The sequence below is a fragment of the Saccoglossus kowalevskii genome, chromosome 17 (genome assembly GCF_978046115.1).
Source record: "Saccoglossus kowalevskii chromosome 17, keSacKowa6.1, whole genome shotgun sequence".
Classification (NCBI taxonomy): domain Eukaryota; kingdom Metazoa; phylum Hemichordata; class Enteropneusta; family Harrimaniidae; genus Saccoglossus; species Saccoglossus kowalevskii.
In genome coordinates, this window is record NC_140657.1 from 13955208 (window position 1) to 13977766 (window position 22559).

Here is a 22559-nt window from a genome sequence, read left to right on the forward strand (position 1 = left end):
CAATAGCATACTGCGACTGATCCTCAGGATTGAGAGGTCAAAGAGCGACAGATGGATACATTGGTTATTGTCATAAATCACAAAAGTGAATCATCTGTCTGTGAAACTGTATTAGTGTATGTAATATATGTATATAGTTTCAGTTTTATGTGACTGGGAAGGAATGTTACATTTTGTGTATAGCAATTTGAATTTCAGGATGCAAAGGTTTGGGGAAAGGGGGTAAATTTTATTCAAAAATAATCATTCCAAATCAAATTGCAAAACCATATCGATCTGCATCAGTACAAATGTAACCCACTAAGCATACTATTCCTACAAAGTTTAAATAAGATTTCCCACGTGGACATTCTACATTTTAAGTTTTTTACTGTTTGCAGACAAAATTTGTCACCAATCAGGTAAATTTCAGTGAAACTAAAAACATCATGTTTATTGGTTTATGTATTTAAACTGAATTTGACAAGACTATCATGTGAAGAACCAAAGTGTGGAATTAGCATTGTAGTCACATTCCCACTGTCTATGATTACTGTAAAATACTTTATTTTAGCTGGAATTAATTATTACGTAAACAACACCAAAAACTGATTCCTGTCTACAGTGGATCCCTTGTGAGCCAGGAATCTTGGTCAATCGTCACAACACAATTAGGAATATATCACTAATTGGGGTCAGTATTTTTTTGAAATTATGTCAATTGATGTACTGTAAAATACTTAATTTTCACCGGAATTAATTTTTGCTAAAAAGACATTTAGGTGTTTTGTATGGAATTTATTTTCACTGATTTTTGACGAGTTGAATGTAAAATATATGTTACATCAGGACAATAGTAAACAAAACTGAAATGAGTCAGTCATTTTGAGTAACAACATTAAACAACTGACATAATGTATAATGTAGTTATAAAGTTTGATTAAAATTAGTCGATGCATGTCAGAGACCTTACTCTAGAACAGAATTTGTATTCTCCCATTTTGAATATGATCTGAAACAAATATTATGGTCCTGTTATATATATATTCTCAATGTATGTATCACAATGGACATTAGCTGTCTATATATTACCAAGAACTAGATATGGAATGGGATAAAAATGACCAATTTTGATGCATTTTTAATATTAAAATTGTCACCATTTGGCCATCTTGAATCTAATGGTGCAAGAAATACACGTGAAAAAGTGTGACAAGACGTATGTATAGTCTGATCTGCCAAGGCATGTCAGAGATACAGCGATGCAACCACATTCATTAAAACAAAATGGCTGCCAGTTGGTAATATTGAATTTGATCAGAAAAACAAGATAATGTGCATCAAGGTTCTATAATGTCGTTGAGAAAAATTTACCCATACATGTCCGGAATAGCAGAAATGCTTGAGTTTGATGAATTTGTATCATTATAATATGGCTACCATCCGGCCATCTTAAATCAAATCATGAAACAAATGATCAACCAAGGCATGTGTAAGATAAAGGTGGAGACAGCCAAAATGAAGGATTAATTAAAGTGGCCTACAACAACGTTTATTACAAAAATAACAATTGTGTTTGATTCGGTTTTTACTTTTTCCCGTATATGATAAAAAGTGGAATGCTATTTTGATAAAATCTTACCTGAAACTTTGTGTCCCATTTGTGCAACTTTCCTCCAATGATAATATTACCATCTATCGGCATATTTGGTGGTTCGCTATTTTGTAATCGTATCGACTGCACCCCTACGCAGTCTATAAACAGTGTCACATAATATTTATTGATTCCGATTGCGTAATAATGCCACTGACCATCTCCAATACTTGGATGAGAAAATCTAACAACACAAAAAAAGTCATATCTTGTACACAACAGTGCTTATCTTGCAATATAAATAGTAATTTATAATATGAACTTTCACGCAAAGATTTAGTGTTTTTATTTCAGTTTTATACCAAACATGCTGATTTTGCATTGTCAACATTTTGTGTTTTTCGACATAGTTAAACAAATTTTTTTGACAATAAATTAAAAGTTTCAACCGTGAGCAATGTTTTGAACAGTGTATATAGGACATACTACGAAACGACTGACAAGTGAACAGAAGTGACATAAAAGTAGAATGCACACATGCACAATTCTGACAACAGTTCTGCTTAAAAGCACCAAATGCATTTATCGCATAAAATACATTCCTATCTTGCATAAACACACCATGTATTTTACACCTGTGGTATGAATCACTGCGATTTTTTAAAACAAGGGAACAGGGGCGCAGCGCCATCATGCCATGGCCATGCGCCCCCTTACACTGGGAGGCAGATCCTCTGGCAACCATAAAATTCTGATTGACCAGGGATCACTCGTGGCCACAGTCTTCAAATGTAACCTGTCTGATAGTAATTTTGGCCCCATTGAAGCCATAGAATGTTCCATTTTAACAAAAACTCCACACCCTGGTAGGGAGAACCCTACATGCATCTCCCCCACTTGGTGGTGCTACTTAATTGCAGTGCTCCTTTTTGCATTTTTTTTAGAATCGCATATTTTAAACCAAATACATCAAATTGACAACATCGTTTTTACATCTTCCTCATACTTACGGGTATGTTTTAAGATCTTCAAACGTTATTTGTAATTGAAACATCCGATAACCTATATGTACGCTTAAATATACTTTGTTGTTCTCATCTAATATAGATATTAAATTTGTTGTCTCTGATAATTCATAACGTAACTTCAAAAGAACAGAAAACTCTCTTGGAAAACTGAAAAAAAAAATTAAAAAAAAAGAGAAATCACATCATTTTACTCATTTCTATTCAAAATTTAAATAAATCAGATTGTTTTTACATTGCAGCGAAATAGAACATCCAAAAAAAAAGGAAATCTTACCTTTTTGAGAATAATTTTTTAGTTGGCTGTATATACATAGTTTGTTCATTAAATACGTAATAAATACAATTGCTGTGATCTGGGTACACAATTGGTAAAGAACTTCCCACTGTTGTCATTTTTGGTGCATTTTTGAACAAACTAACTGAAAAAATAAAGAAAACATAAATAATGATTATGTGTTATCTTGTATTATTATCTTTATAAATAATACCACGATTGTGAATAAATTGGAGCAAAAAAGACAGATTATTAATTTCCCTGTTTTGATTGCCATACGTGGGGAAGCCAAGAATGATTTTGGAACACATTTCGTACATGTATGCATCTTTTCACACTGGTTGTGAACACAAAGATTGTACTGTAAATAGCATACAATTTTTTTGAGTAACACATGCAAAATATTTTACCATATACAGCTACAAGAGAAACCTTGATACTGAACACTTTTAAAAATAACTTTCAATTACTGTAAATTTAATGATAATAAGTCATTAGCGGGGGAATACGTTTATGCATTTATTTCAGATGCACTTGTAACAGAGGGCGGTGGACATCACATTGTGCTATGTTTGATATGGGTCCCAAAAATTTATGTATACAATGCATTTAACGAGTTTGAACATACGATGTGGGCAGTGTTCGAAATTAACTGAAAATCATTACAGGCCCGAAGGACCTATGTCAAATTAAAACTGTAAGTCCTTCTAGCTAACTGTAGGCCCTGATATTTAACAAACAAAGACTAAACGAATAATACAAGCTTGCAATTGCAAAACCTTTATTTACTAATAAATCAGATATATTATCTGTAGCCTCAAAGAGGTCATCATCATTTCTTTCATCGTCACTAAAACTCATCAAAATCTTCAGAAAAAACATGATCACTGGCTGACTCTGAATCTGACATGTATTTTGCATCGTGTTCACAATCTTACTAACCGACAGCTGACCGTAGGATCCTCGACAAGGCCGGCAATACATCACTTTGTTGTTATCAAAAAGTAACCAGTCCTTGAACTCCGCCTGCCAGCTAACTTGGAATGTGCTTGTTTTACGCCTAGACCGTTCGAATTCTTGCTGTTTGTCACGCCTTCCTTGTGTAGTTTTCACACGTTTAGCAGTAGGCTCCTGGCAGTTTAAATATCGCCACATACTTCGATGTAGACGTAACTCTGCAACTATTGATACCAGCGTGTTCGATGCAAATCAAAGGTGGCGGAACATAAAATGTAAGCGCGAATTCTATTTGTTTGAATCGGAGGGTTGATCGACCTACAACCAATCAGATCGTTTGTTACAGTTTCCACGTTCGGCGCATTTCGTGATCATTTGGCGAGCTTGAATTATGACTTGTATGCCTAGGTAGATGAGTGATGCCATTTGTTGATCAAAAGTGCAAGAAAACGCAATTTTGAAACAATTCTGGAGTTACTCTCGATATTTATTATATATTTGGTCTTACAATCATACTAAATAATGGAACGTTTTTTTTTTTTAAATATAAATTTATGGGCGATCACAAGGACTGATGGTCTTTCACAGCTCTAGGCCCTTTACACCCACTGTCGGCGTGAGGCCGACGGACCGACGTTAATTTCGAACACTGGATATGGGATAATATTAAGGCCTTTAAAGAAAGTCAAGTCTAACAACATAATATTTCCAGATGAAAGAGCTCGGCAAATGTAAGAACATGCAATTTACAGCTTTTTCATATCACTTTTCATTCTCAAGATATTTAACTTTTCATTAATTAATTTATGTAGTCCACCATTTTGATTCTTCTGCAAAGAATTATGGGTAAAGTATGACATCATATCCACAGTTTTCAGAAATTGAGAAAATGATTTGATTTTGAGTTTACTAAGTTACTAAGGTTTAACCATTTCACCACCAGTTCACAAAATAGTCCGGTTTATAATCTGCACTTTCCTTCAGAAATGAAATATCACTTTTTACCGATAGTGACAAAAATATCATCACAAAATTAACAAACTTGAGAGAGGTCCACATGTAGTATCTATATATATAATATCAAAGCAATTAGGCAATTAGACTTGCGGTTTTCATCGAAAATATCACTTTTTACCAAAAATTACAAAAATATTCACAACAAAATTAGGGAATTAAAGATATCATCACGAAATAAACAAATCTAAGAGAGGTCCACTCAAGGTACATATTATTTGATACCAAGTATCAAAGCAATAAGAATTGTAGTTTTCAAGAAAAAGTCAAAAAAGCAAAAAGTTGACAAGGACGACAGACGGACAATCATTCATATGATAAGCTCCACTCGACAAAGTCAACAGAGGAGCTAAAAATATTTTTAGTGATGGCATATTAAAAAAATAATTGCTGATATAGATACCGACGGACGCTAGAATATGACGGATCATCAGCAATTTGAACAGATCCGTGACAGTGGAAACTAAAAATGTGAAAAACTTGTTCAGTATTATTTCTGCAGCAAAAGGTTTAACTCTTCTACAAATCAGAAGGGTAAGTACACATTTGATACTAATGGTTCTTCAATATCATATACCATAGCTACATTCTGTACAAAGAATGGTATTTTAAATATATTTGTAAAAGATCTTGAGATCCAGTCACTGTGAAATGTCTGTCAATAACTTCGATCATGCAGACTGACCGACAAGACTAGTAAACTAATTATTTTGTCTGTGTTCAAGTGAAAAAGGAAATAACCTGTACTTCACAAGTGTTTTGTAAGCACGCTATGATTGGGCATTTACGTGCTGTGGTAAATGATATGTTTGTAACCGCATTTTATTTCCAGTTTTATCAATAAGCCTTTAAGCGGTTGCGCTGTAAAGTAGAAATGATAAGGAGACTAACTAAAATATCCTTGAAAACAGCCGAGAGAAAAAAAGTCTATTGTAAATAAATCAGTGGTATTTACTTCTCTCAAACAGAATGGCATTCAGATGTTTTAGCCAGCTGTCAACACAGTTACGTATATACCTGTGGTACCTTGGCAGTTTAACTACAGAATATACACATGTTATCTTTTACAACTGTTTAGATAATCTCACTAAACACCATTTCTCTATAAAGTTCGTCAGTTTTTATTTATTGAAAACATGAATTTTATTAATGCTAAAAAATTTAAAGCGTTAATTTTTAATTTGCTTTTTTTTTGTTCGAAGATTTTAATTACTGTTGTTATATGTTACCTGCCACTTTCTCCATCTTATTTATTTGTTTTAAACACCAATATATTTTCCCGCTCAAAATGGTGTAAATATTTTCACATTTTCTGTAAATTTCACTGAATTCAATCATAATTTTGGACCAAACAGACAAAATGTGACATTACTTCTAGTTTTTGATCAAAAAAGTTGAACTTTTTAGTCACATTTTTTGGAAAAATAGCAGACTACAAATGAAACTATTTTGTGGAAGTTGACCTTGGCACTCAGAAGGTGAAGGTTGTACACTTATATGAATGTCTTGTTTATATTTTTACAAAGTCATATGTGAAAAAAAAAATTCTGTTATGGACCACATTTTGAGATAAACATAATTTTTGTTTATGCAAGTTAATGAGGTGATAATGAACGAGACTATAAGAAGAAAAAGTAAAACATGATCTGTTCAACTGAAAATTTTCTTGATAGAAAGGTTGTGATAGTAAGTTATGCCTAATTAGATTTGTATTCTAATATTCCTTTGAAATGAATGTGCGAGGGCGCACTTCAATTACTCTGACTGTTGTACTAGAATGTTTATTCACATGTGCTAGCAACCTTCAGATCTGGGTCACTCTCAATTGAACGCATGAGTTTTCCCTTCCAGTTTTAGTTCAACACATGTTCACTTCATTAGTACTTACAGGTGGTGGCCCTGGCAAACCACTGTGACATTTCAAAAGTAATGCATGTTTTTTTTACATAGTATTTCAGTGAGTCATACAAATATTCTAGCATATAGAAACCTACTTTGGAGCTTCTATGATAAACGGGATGAGCCAGAGAAAAAGATATGGTCAGCATGTTCAAAAGCAAATAGTAAATATTGTTTATTCATGAAGATATTCTACTGTAAAATACTTTATTTTTCGCTTGAAATTAATTTTCGCTATTTTCGCTGAAGGAAAAAATCCAGTGAATATACTGTTTTTCATATATTTTACATTCAACTTGAAAAATATCAGTGAAAATAAATAAATTCCATACAAAACAGCCAAAATGTTTTTTTCAGAGAAAATTAATTCCAGCTAAAATAAAGTATTTTACAGTATTTGGAGAAACAACAGACAGCGACAGATGTACGTATAACTATTATGTCATTGAGATAATTTCTCACATTGATTATTTTTTTATTCACCGTGCATAATTTTTTCATTTAATTACTTTCATGTGTTATACTATTTTTTATGATAACATTGGAAGATTCTTCGGAAGATTTTAAACAAAAGTTATTCAAATAAAAATAATTTGATATTGGAATTCATGACCTCTTGTGCCTAGACCAAAAGGCTAAGGCCACCAACTCGGTAATTACGACTCATTACCAGGTTTTCAACAATTAATTGATGTTATAGAAGCAGGCATGTGTTTTACAACAACGATAATCTGACATAAGTGTCATTTCGTTTCCGCTATTCACTAATTATTACGAAATGTGCAAATTCTTATCATTTAAAATTTCACATCTACACGAATACATACTGTGCAACTATGCAAACTGAGCTTATTATGCAAGAATCAAACACTGTTTCCGAATGATTAATTTTGATTGACTGGACTAGAACAACTGTTTTAGAAACAGAGTTTCTTAAAATAAGTGCATTCCCATTTAACCGAATGCTGTTATTTTTTCCTCCATTTTGTCTTTGATATTTTTTTTTTTCAATCATCTCATTAATTTCAAACCAAAATAACATAATATTCCATTGATTTCAGGTTTGGATTAGGTTTTGAATTTGATTGGTGTCATGTCAACATGGCCACCAGCCGGCCATTTTGAATCATTAAAATAAACAAAGTAATGAACATCAAGGTTACATCAAATTTGATATATGTACCAAGTACTTAGTTTGAACAATTTAAAATCCATTCATACACAACTGAGATCCAGATTTGATGAATTTTTGGAACAAATATGGTCACCATTTGGCATTCTTAAATCAGATCATGAAATGAATCAGGCAATTGTATCCAAAGATGCATGATGTACGTTTGACGTTTCAATGAGCAGTAGTCAATACTCATAGATGCACAAGTTAATACTCATTGATGCACTAGTCATTACTCATTGATGCACTAGTCATTACTCATTGACGCACCAGTCACTACTCATTGATGCATTAGTCATTACTCATTGATGCATTAGTCATTACTCATCGATGCACTAGTCATTACTCATTGGTTCACTAGTCAATATTCATTGATTCACTAGTTGATATTCATTGATGCACTAGTTTATATTCATTGATGCACAAGTCAATACACACAATATGGCTACATAGTTAATGCTTAGTAAATTCACTTGTCAATGAACATTGCCGGCATATTTTGGAGAGCCATTAATATTTAATGTGAGAGACGTTGGAAAATGAACTGTTAGATTACGAGCAGGTTATAAATGGATTAATTTAATGAAAACATCCTGGTCCATAAAAAATATTTTTTATTTGTTCTTATTTATGTAGCAGTGAATATGTCACTGCATGGGGGTGGGGGTGGGGGGTTCACAGTTGTGTTGAAACGAAAATATCACTAAAGTGTTCTTTAGACAGGGACTCAAACTTTAACTGTTCAGACTTTGGAATGGCCCTTAGAACTACATTTACATTCTCATGCAACCACCGTGTTCAAGTGATCTTTAAATATTGGTCAATATGTACTTTCTAGTGTAGTCGTGTTAAGCACGTACCCAACACAGAATTCTAACAGCAATGTATGTTGGGATTTGTGGTAGTGAAGAAAATGGATAACTTTGATCTGAATACTAGTTACGTTCTTTTTTTTCATAATATATTTACACATATCCTGTTATTATTCTAAAACTCTTTTTTACTGTACTTCTTTTTACATGGAGGAAATAAAGTTATTATTATTATTGTTATTGAACATATGATGTAATATGTAATGTTTCAATTGATTTAATTCAAACTGTAACTCTTGGATTGGATTTTTGACCAAGAAACTGACAATTAAGCTTTACAGGCAATTTAAAGATAAATGTGATTCAGTCAATATTGTAGGTCAAAATGCTAGCAGTCAATTTATTTACTTTCATATCATTTGGGAAAACCCATGTATTCATTAACATGTTTTTTCTGCACAAGACATAAGTTGAAAGGTCATAGTAAATCAGAATTTCTGTTGGCTACCATGCTGAGGTGAATCAGATTTGTTGGTTAATAAGGTTATATTTTTATTTCTTTTTTTTTTCATTGGTCAGCTGATGCACATTAAGTATCTGAAAACTTGAATACAAGAGCAGCCATAGGAATAGTTTGACTTCTCATGACAAGAAATGGGGAAATTTTATGAAAAATGTTTCCCAGTCCACTTCACAATATGTAGATTAATTGCAATTTGTAATGTACAAACCAGGTATGTAAGATGTTAATTTCAGTGCAAACGCCAATAAAAGTTTATAAATACAAACAAAAAAACGAGCAGCCACTACCAGAGAATCTTCCAGTATTAGGGGCTGTGACTTTGAAGTAGCTTTGGTTATCGTACACATTTACTTGCATGTGTTGGACTCGGCATGGTAATGTAAGCATCGTGATTCAACTTGCCCAAAACTGTCGCCGAGATGACACAAACATTTTTTTTAATGAATAAGCAATATTATCAAGTTAATACACAGACAGTAGTGGTTATTAAATCATAAACTTTGTTAAACTACTTGGATCTTGTATTCTTAGGGAACACAGTGATGTTGGCATTTGATCCCTGGAATATTGTACAAGAATTTCCTGATATGTATTGTGTATCAAAATAAACTACATTCTGTGAACATATAAACAAGTCTCCAACACTTTGAATGTGACTTTAGGGAAACAACAAAAACTATAGAGTTTTCCCAGATTTAAATCAACAATGCCACCAACAGTTTTTAATACAAATTCACCTACTGTAAAATACTTTATTTTTGCTCGGAATTAGTTTTCGCTATTTTCGCTAAAGGAATGATTCAATGAAAACAAAATCCAGTGAATATACTTTTTTCCTGTTTTACATTCAACTTGAAACAACTCAGTGAAAATAAATTCCATACGAAACACCCAAAAAGTCCTTTCAGCGAAAATTAATTCCAGCTAAAATAATGTATTTTACAGTTTCTGTACATGTAACAGCCTAATTCTACTTTCAGAATATTGGATTCAAAACATTTATGAATTTTCTTGATGGGTTTACAATAACACTGATATACAGAATAAATTGAGATGACTGGACATATTTCTTCAAAAGTGCCTAAAATATTACGTGAAAGTGTTTACTTTCATATTTTTAATTTTAAATTCAGCAACATGGGTTTAAGAATAAGGTCATATATTGAAATACAGATATAAATCCTATTATTATACATCTGTCCCAGTTACAGCGTGCCGAATCAGACCTTCAGTGAAAATAGCGAAAATAAAGTACTGTGGAATACTTTATTTTCGCTGGAATTAATTTTCGCTGAAAAGGCTTTTTGGGCGTTTTGCTTGGAATTTATTTTCACTGATTTTTCATGAGTTTAATGTGAAATATAGGAAAAAAAGTATATTCGCTGGATTTTATTTTCACGGAATCATCCCTTCAGCGAAAATAGCGAAAATAAATTCCAAGCAAAAATAAAGTATTCTACAGTAGCCTCAACAAATAATTGCAATGGAATGTGTCCCAATTCATCAGCCTTCCCAGGGTTATGTTCGTACAGGAATAAAACATACCATGAGGTGTCTGGAGAATATACACATACATGTACTAGAATTGAGACTGTCAAAACTGAAATATTATAAATATGTCATCAACTTACTTGTGGGGCTGAACCATTTGGAATCATAAAGGGGGGGGGGGGGTGATTGGCAGAAATATTGATTTTTACTGATTTTCTAGTATATCTATAATCATGCTGCAAAACAGTAACATAGTAAAACTACTGACCACCTTGCCCATAATTTGTGATCTATACTGTGATTTTTGATCAAATTTATGTCATAATACAAACTTAATTAAATGACTTAAATTATCAAAAAGGTAGGTTGGGGTAGGGGAGGGGGATTTGTTTGGCAGGAATTCACTGAACTTTCACTATCATAGAGATGCATGGGCCAAATGTATAACATTATATTCCAATGTAGAGCAAGTCATGATTTAATATTATACATGTAATAGTGTTACAAACTAGAATATTAACATTAGTGCCAATTTAATTATTTACACTTATATGATGTAATACAAAGTGGAGCCAGTTTATTTGTGCGATTCCTTTCTTTATTTTCCCAATGATATTTATAATGTATTTCTAGCAAGAAAATGACAATCAGCCATATTGAATCAGATTCTGAAAAAAATGCATATGCAAATGTGTTACATGTATAGTTTGAATATAAAAAATATGGCACCACGATTCAGTTCCAGAAATGTTTGATTTTAATGAATTTTTAGAGCTAAAATGGCCACCAATCTGGACATGAAACAAATGCATATGCATATGTATGATATGTATATGTGTGTTTAAATGAAATTCGCTCAGACATGAGCTACAGGTGTGGACGAATGCATGGATGCACAGACACACAGAAGTAAAAAGTTCTCGTTTTCTAACTACGTTTGAACAGGGACTAAACATTACCGCCCTTCAACCATCTTGAATTGGATCATTTTATGAATGTGCATACATGTGACACGATGTGCGATGCAAGTGTGAAATTTAAATATGATCGGGCCAGGCCCAATGTCAAGAAGAGATATAGAAACAGATGCACAGATGTAAATCTATCTGAACTTTTGGATTCTGTCTGAATGGTATCAAGTTATAAGATCAATTAGGTCATGAGTAATTATTTAATTAATGAATCTTCTTGTTTCTCAATTAATATTAAATGTACAGTATTAATCTCATGGCCCCTTAGAGAATATAACATGAATTGGATTAAAAAGTTCCAAAATAGAGCAACAATTATATCTCAGAAAATTTCAGTTGGAAATTACTTACACAATTTAGCATTCTTCTTTGCAGTGACTATGGGTCTTTTATCACTAAGATAGGTAGTCGCTGGGGAATGCTCCACTAGTCTCTGCCATAGACAGTAGTCACCCATGGCAATGAAAGGGTTTCCCGAGGAAGTAGATGTATTGGTTCGTTGCTATGCGAGCGAAACTTGTGTAAAATGTATGAAATTTATTTTAAAAACACGCTCAGTTGCATTTTATGTTTGAAAAAATTATCTTTTTACCTATCGATTTCATAGTTCACTATTTCTTTTCCAAACTTCCCCAGCTCTACAAGTACGGGTGGTAAAAACTGCCCGAGTCGCCCAGTTGTGACGTAGCAGTTGAATGAAAACTGGGCGAGAGAACACACTTCATGTTGAATCGGCGATTCACATATACGTCTCTTACCGCAGGATTTACTTTTTCATTATTTTAACATTTTGAAAACGTTTTAGCACTGAATGTAAAATATTTGAATATATTTATTTTAAATAACACACAATTTAGGAAATAAAATAAGATAAGATAAGAAGCTTAGGAAATAAGAAACAAATGAATTTAAAAAAAAACGTGGAATACCAACAATTTTGGTGTAAAATGTCGCCTGTAGCAGTCTAGTTGCGGGTCTCTGTGGCTCCCTAGGTCAGGTCATAAGTTTGAACACTCTGCAAGGGAGAGTGACAATTTAGATGACAAATACTTGTCAAAGTTTGCTGGGAAAAATGTATTTAAACGACATAATGAAATCTAGTGTGAATATCTATGGTGATACATAACATATCTGATTACTATGTTATCTAATATGTAACAGATCTTTGACAGTATAATACTGACATCTCTTCTTATAATCTGCAATTGAAATGTCTACATTTCTGTACTTATTTTAAGTCTAAATTGTTTTTATTTTAGACCAATTTTCACATATAACTTGAAACATCATAGACAAGCTAAAATTGAGTTATTGTAACCACTAGAAACAAGGGTTTAAAGCGGGAGGGTCGCCACCTGCGCACGCGCAGGAATTGAGTACCAAGCGACGATAACACCACGCTGAATACGTAAAGGCTCATGGGTAGATGCTTGTTTGTAAACAATAACACGCTATGGCCATCTGATAAATGCGCAGTAGACGACTCCCCTGCTTTAAGACAAAAAACAATAACAGCGACAACGAGAAGAAGAAAAGACTTTTCCCCTCATAAACCTTTTCTTCATCTAATGATTACATAAGGTAAGACCAAAAAAAACAACTTATGTTGCTCTTGAAAAATTGGGTCGGTCGGTCAGATTTTCGAAGAGAAATACAGATCAACCGGAGGTTCAAAGTCGCCACTTATCTCCCTCGGGACCCTAGGGATCAAACAACGGTCCGGGATCATTAATTTTTAGAGGAAACACTTTAATATTTGGGCCTATTAAAAATCAAAAAAAAACGCGAACCGATATTTCATATTTGTCTGTTGGTTGCTGAGGGCAACAAAACATTTTTTTTTGGTCTAAAAATAGATGTACTTCTTATCCACATTGCTAGTATACGATTTTTTTTTTTATTTGATTTGAATATTCTCATCAGTGTCCAATTGCATCTAATTACACTCGTGTTGGTTTCATGTTACTGCTAAGAGGTAGACAACTGTTACATTCGATTACAAACTCCTTCTGAATAGACACATTTTTATCAATATCCCTAAAAATATATATGAGCCAGGTATACCAAACTTCAACTGCACCAAGATTATACATTTGTTGATAATATTGTAAAGTTTGAGAAAGATTGAACAAAAAATCAATGAGTTGTTCTGGCTACAAGAAGTGTTAACAACGTGATGACGAGGATTATGACAGACCTTGACACTATTCTTGCCGCTTCATTATAATAACGAAAAGGGTGAATACAACTTGGAATGCATGAAAATGTAGTTCACATCACAGTCAATCACCCCCTGCTGTTTTAAATTGACAGTTAATAAGAATACACATTACCAACTTCAACTTCTTCACCTTTCATCAAATTAACCTACATTTCGGTTTTTCAATGGTAATTATGTCAGTTTGGGGCAAAATTAACAAGGGAGAAAATATAGAAAAACAAATATACCGGTAAATCAGTTAAACATTGGTGTAAAAAATAGCGTTCAAAAAAGTTAACAACTGAGTATGCAGCCGCGGCTTCAATTAAAATGGTACAATACAACAGAGGGGATACGGCTTCTATTAGAGCATCTACACGTATGAGAAATGGTGAAATTTGGTTCTCTATTTTTCAAAAAGAATGGGCGCAACTTCTATTAGGGATGCAGCTTCAAATACAGATTTAACGGTGGGACATTACGTATTGTTAACTGCACACCCACTACTTTCTCAGACTGAGTAAAACAAGATCTGCAAAAACTTGGTGATAAAATGCACATTGACTAATTCATTACAAATATTTGACACTTTAAACTTTAGGCTGTAATTAACACTCATTCAAAAAATAATTTGCGTGCTTCCTTCTCTTTATCTTACGAGGTATTTTCACTCAACAAGTGCAAACCCGTATCGTGCTGATTTCAGTGTCCACAACTGTACACTTACGCTACTTCATCAATGACACAAATGATACTTTATTTTTTTTAATTTTTTTTTATTTTACATTCAAATTTACAAGTACTAGTACTGACACATAGTCCAAATAATACAAATAATACTTAATGATTCAGAAATTTTCAACAAATTTCTGTATCATATACATTTGTATATGTTCAGTCCACTTGATAAGTTAATTGTTAAATTCCAAATAATCAGAGTACTTATTAAGTTCTCTTTCGCTTTCTATTGACCAGAATTCTTTCACTTACTCATGTGACTTAGTAATGTAGCTTGATGGTCTGGATGATGTGCGGACATTGCATTACAGTAACTTTCGGCGCACACATCTCTCTGTCACATACTCCTAAAGTTTGGTATATATTGTATATATCGTCAAAATAATTCATAGTTTAATGATTCAATATACAACAAATTTGATTCTATTCTATGTACTTTTTATAGAGCAAATAGTACTGTAAAATCTATATTAAAAGCTGCGGCTTCTATTAAAATGGTACAATGCAACAGAGGGGATGCTGCTTCTATTAGAGCATCTACACATATGAGAAATGATGAATTTTTGGGTCTCAGTTATTCAAAAAGAATGGATGCAGCTTCTATTAGGGAAGCGGCTTCTAATACAGATTTGACTGTGCTAGTGCCGAAAATCGTCATTTAGCATATCAATAAGATTGGATAATGGAAGAGGTTTCTTGAAAAGTCACCGTAACTTGATCACTGTCTTAAGAAACACAAATTTGCAAATTTCCTCAGGCTGGTGAAATTCTCAAAAAAATAGCCAGTGAGAAACAAGAGGTGTCTATTATGTGGCCCAAGGAAGTATTTTCTCTCTGCGTGTCACAATGGTTTGTTGATGTTACAGATTTGTTAAGTTGATATAGGTAACAGCAGTACATGCACTTGTTCACACGATATTGCACGCAATGTAAAAATCTGTTTGTTAGTACTTTGCCCCAGGATACTCTCCCTATTAAAATGAGAAGTATAATCAGTTCCCTTGGGAGCGTTTATAAATGGTGCCAATGGCTTTGACTTAGGTGTTCCCCATTTGAAATCTAAGAGCTGGGGGAGGGGGATAATTTGCACAATTACTGCATATTGTATAGAGGTGAATAACTAGAATCCATTAGCAAGCAGAAGCAAGCTCCAGCAAATAGGCCTTATTCCTTTGAATGTCAAATTATTATTCTGCTTAAATTTGGGTAAACTTTTTGCAATTTTCACCGAACTCAATCTTAATTTTGGATCAATGTATTTTTCATGTGTTGTGAACATGGCTATGAGTCTCACATCAAACAGGACGTGGTACGATGACCACTGCCCTTTAAATTAAGATTTGACTTATCTTTAGTTTGTCTGTTGCCTTTAATAATCACGGCTAAAGCAACCTGATGTTTTTGATGACTGAGAAATCATTGTCAATATCAGTATTCTACCAAGTTAGTGATTCACATTCTCAACAAATATGATGCAATTGTATTGGTTTCTATGCTCGAGAAAATACAAAGTGTTGTCCATGGAGCCAAACTAAAAATAAATTTGTCCAAATAAAATAACCCCATGCCAGGGGCCTGTGCATAAAGCGCTGCACAGAATAGTGAAAAATACTAGCGAATGTGTGAGAGAATAAAAGAATAAAATCAAACATCAACAAGACTTGACAATAAGAGTTTGAGTACGATAAAGAAATGAAAAGAATATTTAAATTTTCATATTTTTGGTTGGGTAGGCATAAATCCTAAAAAAGATACATTGTAACTACTACCTCACACTCATACACTATTATTTATTTTATAACTGTATTTATTATTGACCGTTAATTGTAAATTTACATGTATATACAGCGGTTTTTCTAGAAAAAAAACTGCAAGAGGGAGCACTGCAATTCAGTGGCACCACCAAGTAGGGGTTCTATCTACCAGGGTGTGGAGTTTTTGATAATTCTAAGTTAAATATAGCATTCTATAGTTTCTTAGGGCCAAAATTACTATCAGACAGGTCACAGTTGAGGAATTGTGGCCACATGTGATGTCTGATCAATAAGAATTTTATAGTTGCCAGGGGATCTCTTCCCCAGGGTAAGGGGGTGCATGGCCATGGCATGAGGGCGCTGCGCCCCTGTTCCCTTGTTTAAAAAATCCCTGTATATACAATAATTTCCACATATATCTTGATATGAACATATGAAATTGAACACAGTAATTCAAAGAATGATTTCCTTTTCCACTCTTCAACAGAATGGCAATACAAGAATATAGCATTCTCTCGAAAAATTCGCCTTACATACAAAAATTTAAATACACGCGAACATGTTCAATTACTAACACTCACAGCCAACTAAGCTGGAAGCCATGTTTGTTTTTTACCACATACTGCATTCAGTGCAGAAACACCCATAATGCAGTATTCCCTTTGGCAACTTGATTGCTAAATTGCACCAATAAAATGGTCTCTGAATAAGGTAAATCAAGAAGGCAGAACTCGCTAACCCATGCTGCTTTAATACGCAGGAAAATCAAGTTTTGGATTGTTATTGTTTATGCAAGGTTACATGTACCCTGCTATTTATTATTTTTCGTACATATATATTGTGTGTTCATATTCTATTTTCGTCATCGGAACACATCATTACAAAAAAGTTTGACAACCATGAGCAGATTTATGTGTACTGTAGTGACATTGAACACACATAAATACAACATAATACATTAAATTATTTAAATCAAAAAATTGTAACATTATTGCAAATGATTCATTCATTCAAAAATTATACAATGACAAATTACAACTTGAACAACTGCACATCAAATTTTGCAAGCAAACACTCGGTGTACATAAAAAGTCCAGAACATTGCTTCTAGAGCAGAGCTTGGAAGCTACCCAATCATCACTGATATATGTGCACAAATGCTAAAATACCAAAGGAGAATATTAAATTCAGAATGCAGCCCATTGGTTCAATGTGCATTCAAGTCAGAAAGCAAACTAAATGGCAACACCTGGATAGCATTTGTGAACAAATTACAGGAAATAACAAATATACATGATAATGCAGAGTTCATTAGTATACAAGCAAAAATGAAATTACAGAAAACCTATATTAATAACCAGTGGTTGCCAGCCCTCCGAAAAACAGAAAATAATAAATTACGCATTTACAAGATATTTAAATCAAAATATGAATTTGAGCCATATCTAGAACTTGTAAAAAATATTAGTCATAGAACAAGTATAACCAAATTTAGAATCTCTGCTCATACACTGTCAATTGAAAGGTTAAGATACAAAGGCATGCCTCCAAAGGAAAGAATTTGTAATTTGTGTGAAGACAAGGCTATTGATGATGAAATACATGCATTATTGGTTTGTAAGAACCAAAGGTTAATAACTAGTCGTACACAATTTATTAATACTTTGTCATTGTATAATGATAGTCCACTAACATTATCAGAAAAAAACATGTTTAAACAAATTTTAAGTTCAAATGATGGTTTCATTACCAACAGCCTGGGAAAATTCATCAATGATATTTTAACAGAAAACAAAAATTAAACTTTTAATATTTAACATTTTTTCGAACATTTATTTTATATTTTTACAGTGTTTGTTTATTTGTTATTTGTTTGTGTGTTTATAAAGTAACCTGTATATTGGTCATAGATTATGTATTTTTCATGCATTTTTTTTTGTGTCAAATAAAATATACTATACTTTACTACAAATCAATTTATAAGGAGAGTAAAGCATTGTGGGAAGGTGTTTAAAAAACAGAGGTACTGTAAAATCTGTATTAGAAGCTGCAGCTTCTATTAAAATGGTACAATGCAACAGAGGGGATGCGGCTTCTATTTGAGCATCTACACATATGTGAAATGATGAATTTCTGATGCTCAATTATTCAAAAAGAATGGGTGCGACTTCTATTACGGATGTGGCTTCTAATAGAGATGTTATGGTACATAAAGAAAAAACACGCAATCCGAGTAAAACTAAGAAAACAAATTTCCTCTAGTAGCACCCCCCCCCAATAATCAAATGGTTAATCCCTTATTTGTATGACCTCCAGACTCAAGATATGTTGCCTAGCAATAGATGATGAATAATTCATGAAATAATAACAAAAGTTTAATTTATTCAGGCATTAAAAACTTCCTTGGATTCACTACAAACATAGACGGTCTATGCTACAAATCATAGTAGGGGTTTAAAGGGGAACCGCTCAATCCCATGGATTGCACCAAAGAATCATGGGACACTATTGTTTATGTTGTTTACAATGTTAATCTATCTTTTGTTATCCATTGTTATTTTAATCCAGAAAGTAAATTTGTTGTGAAATTAATCTTAACTGGAAGGTGCCCCTTTAAATGGTCCACTTAGTCTGCCAACTGCCCACATTTGATCTGCTTCACATGCTACAGTTACATCAATTCTATTTTTAGAAAGATCAAATTGAAAATCATTTACTCCTCAGTGTGTTTTTTTTTGCAGCCAGGTTTTTTCTAATGGTTTTTTTTAGCATGCCATTGGATATTCAATTTAACAACCAATCAGAATACTCAATACAAAACACACTCAAGAACCAATCAGAATATTCTATACAAAACACACTCACGGACCAATCAGAATATTCAATACAAAACACACAAGAACCAATCAGAATACTTGATACAAAACTCTCAACATCAGACTTTTTCTCAAGCTCAATACATCGATAACTATCAGGTATTCATATTTATGCATCAATAAATCAATTATTTTAACAAATTTAAATACTACATACTATCATAAACTAAAATTTTTCCCATATTGTTTTTCAAAGATTTTGTTCAAGACCTACAGAAAAATAATGTTCATTTGAATCCAAATTCATAAAAAAAAACTATAGAATAATCATAAAAATGTACAAAACATTGCACTAAAATTCTGGACAGAAAAATTGTAATTTTTCTTTCAAATTAACATTAATCTTAATTTTTCCTCATGTGACTATGCAAGTATAATAATTATTAGATTTTTTTGGAAATTGCAGGAGCCAAAATCTTCAGTAGTTGTAAAAACATACACATATACACCGACTCATACAAAAACAAATTTGCAAAAAAACAAGACATGAATGTCACAGTCCCCATTATTTAATTATAAAATACTCATGTTAAAATAATACATGGAACATCTGCAAACAATTGAATTAATATGTACTCTATGTGGGTACAACTCATCATAAAGTAATTCCCCTTAATCTTCATTATCGCCACTATAATTCCCATCAAAATGTAGCCCCGACACCCATCTACATTTTCTACTGAGATTGGTAATGGTACGACCCATCTGTCACTGATTCAGATCAAGGTCATGACCAGGTCATGACATTTCTAAAAAACCCTAGCATTACAATCTAAGCTAATTATTTATTCTGAGAATGCTCAGTTGTTCTCTCAGTGGTGTTGGGAGAGGTAGTTTTTGATGAAAATCATGAAAAAGACCCACTTGGGATTTTCAGATCTGGAAAAAAAATTACGTGCATACTCGGAAGACACTTGTTCATCAACCTGCCAAGTTTCACTGATATCTTCTGCAGAATTTCTGAGAAAATATTGGAGACATAAAGGGGGATGGACGGAAGGAAACGAGAAATAATAGTCACCTTTCAGGCTGCGCCTGAACGGGAACAAACAAGTACACAACAATGTCATGTCACAGCTACCATGCACTTAATTTAAACCCTGCCATTGTCAAAACTATTTACATCTACAGGCAATAATGTATCATATGTCTAAAGTATACTTACTAAATGGAATAAACATATCCAACGTGTTTGTTATTTCAACCACATCTGGAACAAGTTCAACATTATTAGCAAGGTAAGTCAATTAGAAAAGAAGTGAAATACATAAGTAGTACACTCTAACTCTGTAAGCATGGGTACAGTACACCCTAACTCTTTGACTATAAATATAGTACACCCTAACACTGTGAGCATGAGTAAAGTACACCCTAACACTGTGAGCATGAGTACAGTACACCCTAACTTTGTGAGCAAGAGTACAGTGAACCATGACACAGTGAGCATGAGCACAGTACACCCTAACACTATGAGTACAGTACACCCTAACTCTGCAAGCATGAGTACAGTACACCCTCACTCTGTGAGCATGAGTACAGTACACCCTAACACTATGAGTACAGTACACCCTAACTCTGCAAGCATGAGTACAGTACACCCTCACTCTGTGAGCATGAGTACAGTACACCCTAACACTATGAGTACAGTACACCCTAACTCTGCAAGCATGAGTACAGTACACCCTCACTCTGTGAGCATGAGTACAGTACACCCTAACACTATGAGTACAGTACACCCTAACTCTGCAAGCATGAGTACAGTACACTCTCACTCTGTGTTCATGAATACAGAAAACACTAACTCTGTGTGCATGAGTACAGAAAACACTAACTCTATGAGCATGAGTACAGTACACCCTAACTCTGTGAGCAAGAGTACAGTACACCCTAACTCTGTGAGCAAGAGTACAGTTTACCTTAACTATGTGAGCATGAGTACAGTACATCCTAACTGTGTGAGCATGAGTACAGTACACCCTAACTCTGTGAGGAAGAGTACAGTACACCCTAACACAATGAGCACAAGTACATTCACCATAATAATATAAATTTTTAATGATTGCAGTAAATTGTACACAGCACCAGCTTAAAAAACATTTCAACAATGTAATAGAGTAGGTTATCAATACTGTGATTTGCCGCTGTGTTAAGAAACAAAATAAAACGTAAACACTGATAAAGTGACAAGACTGCATGGCCATGATGATAGAAATGTGTTATTGCTCAGGCTAGTTCACTTGCTTATAGTGTCACAGGGGCATGCTCACAGCCACAACAAACAATACCGCACATTGATTTGTTACTACCTTATACTAAAATATGTTTTGATATTTAGAGTACTAACGAATTCCCACTTCCGGTCCGGTTAGACTTCAAATACACCACTAATATTCAGTTTTGAGATATGATTTTTGGTACGTGTTGGTTGTTGGATATTCCAGCTTCGTCGTCCTGTACTACTGTAAAATACTTTATTTTCGCTTGGAATTAATTTTTGCTGAAAATAAAATCCAGCGAATATACCTTTTGTCCTATATATTACATTCCACTTGTCAAAAATCAATGAAAATAAATTCCATACAAAACACCCAAAAAGTCTTTTCAGCAAAAATTGATTCCAGCTAAAATAAAGTATTTTACAGTAGTCCAATTTCAACATCTTCATGCTCTGTCCAGCATATACTATAGTTACAACATAAATCAATGCTATCAAAGAATATGAGACTGTTACATAATATCTCTTGAAAAGTATTATTTCAGACTTTTTGTCAACCTACATAAATTTTACTACGGGTCTGGTCAACCAGAGCACACTACATAAGTATGAAAACATGTCTCGACAGATGTAGTAACCATGAGGAAGCCCACCCTGAAAGTCAACTGGCCCAAATTCACCCCAATTATTCGTAATCAGACATGGAACAGTGAAATTCCACCTAACCCTGTCTAACCTAACAATTGCCGAGGCGCTAAAAATATGATCCTCACATATTCATTACTTTTCGCTCTATTTGATGATAACATTTTTAATCAAAGAGACAAAACCTATTCTTGTTGACAAATTTTGATACCATTTTTCAAAGATCTGCACCAAAGTCACATCGAGCGGGCATTAATACATCCATACACTACACAATGACATATAGCAACAACGAAAGGTCAAACGTTACACAGTAATTTCACACTGCTACAATATTGGTGGTAATTTCATGGGCTGGTTGAAATCGTGAAAGAGTTCGCAGTTTAACGAACAATATGCTATACTCTGCACAGTT

The 22559-nt window shown here is 33.4% G+C and overlaps 1 protein-coding gene across 2 annotated transcripts in view; it reads right to left on the reverse strand.

Moving 5' to 3' along the window:
• LOC144362499 (uncharacterized) overlaps positions 1 to 22559 on the reverse strand; it is a 64674-nt gene that overhangs the window by 34822 nt on the left and 7293 nt on the right. For both annotated transcript variants that reach the window (XM_085492570.1, XM_085492571.1), the window contains exons 2-4: positions 2876 to 3020; positions 2584 to 2748; positions 1622 to 1817 (exon numbers count right to left, since the gene is read on the reverse strand). In XM_085492570.1, coding sequence (XP_085348696.1) covers positions 1622 to 1817; positions 2584 to 2748; positions 2876 to 3020 — 506 coding nt within the window. The remainder of the gene's footprint in view (positions 1 to 1621; positions 1818 to 2583; positions 2749 to 2875; positions 3021 to 22559) is intronic.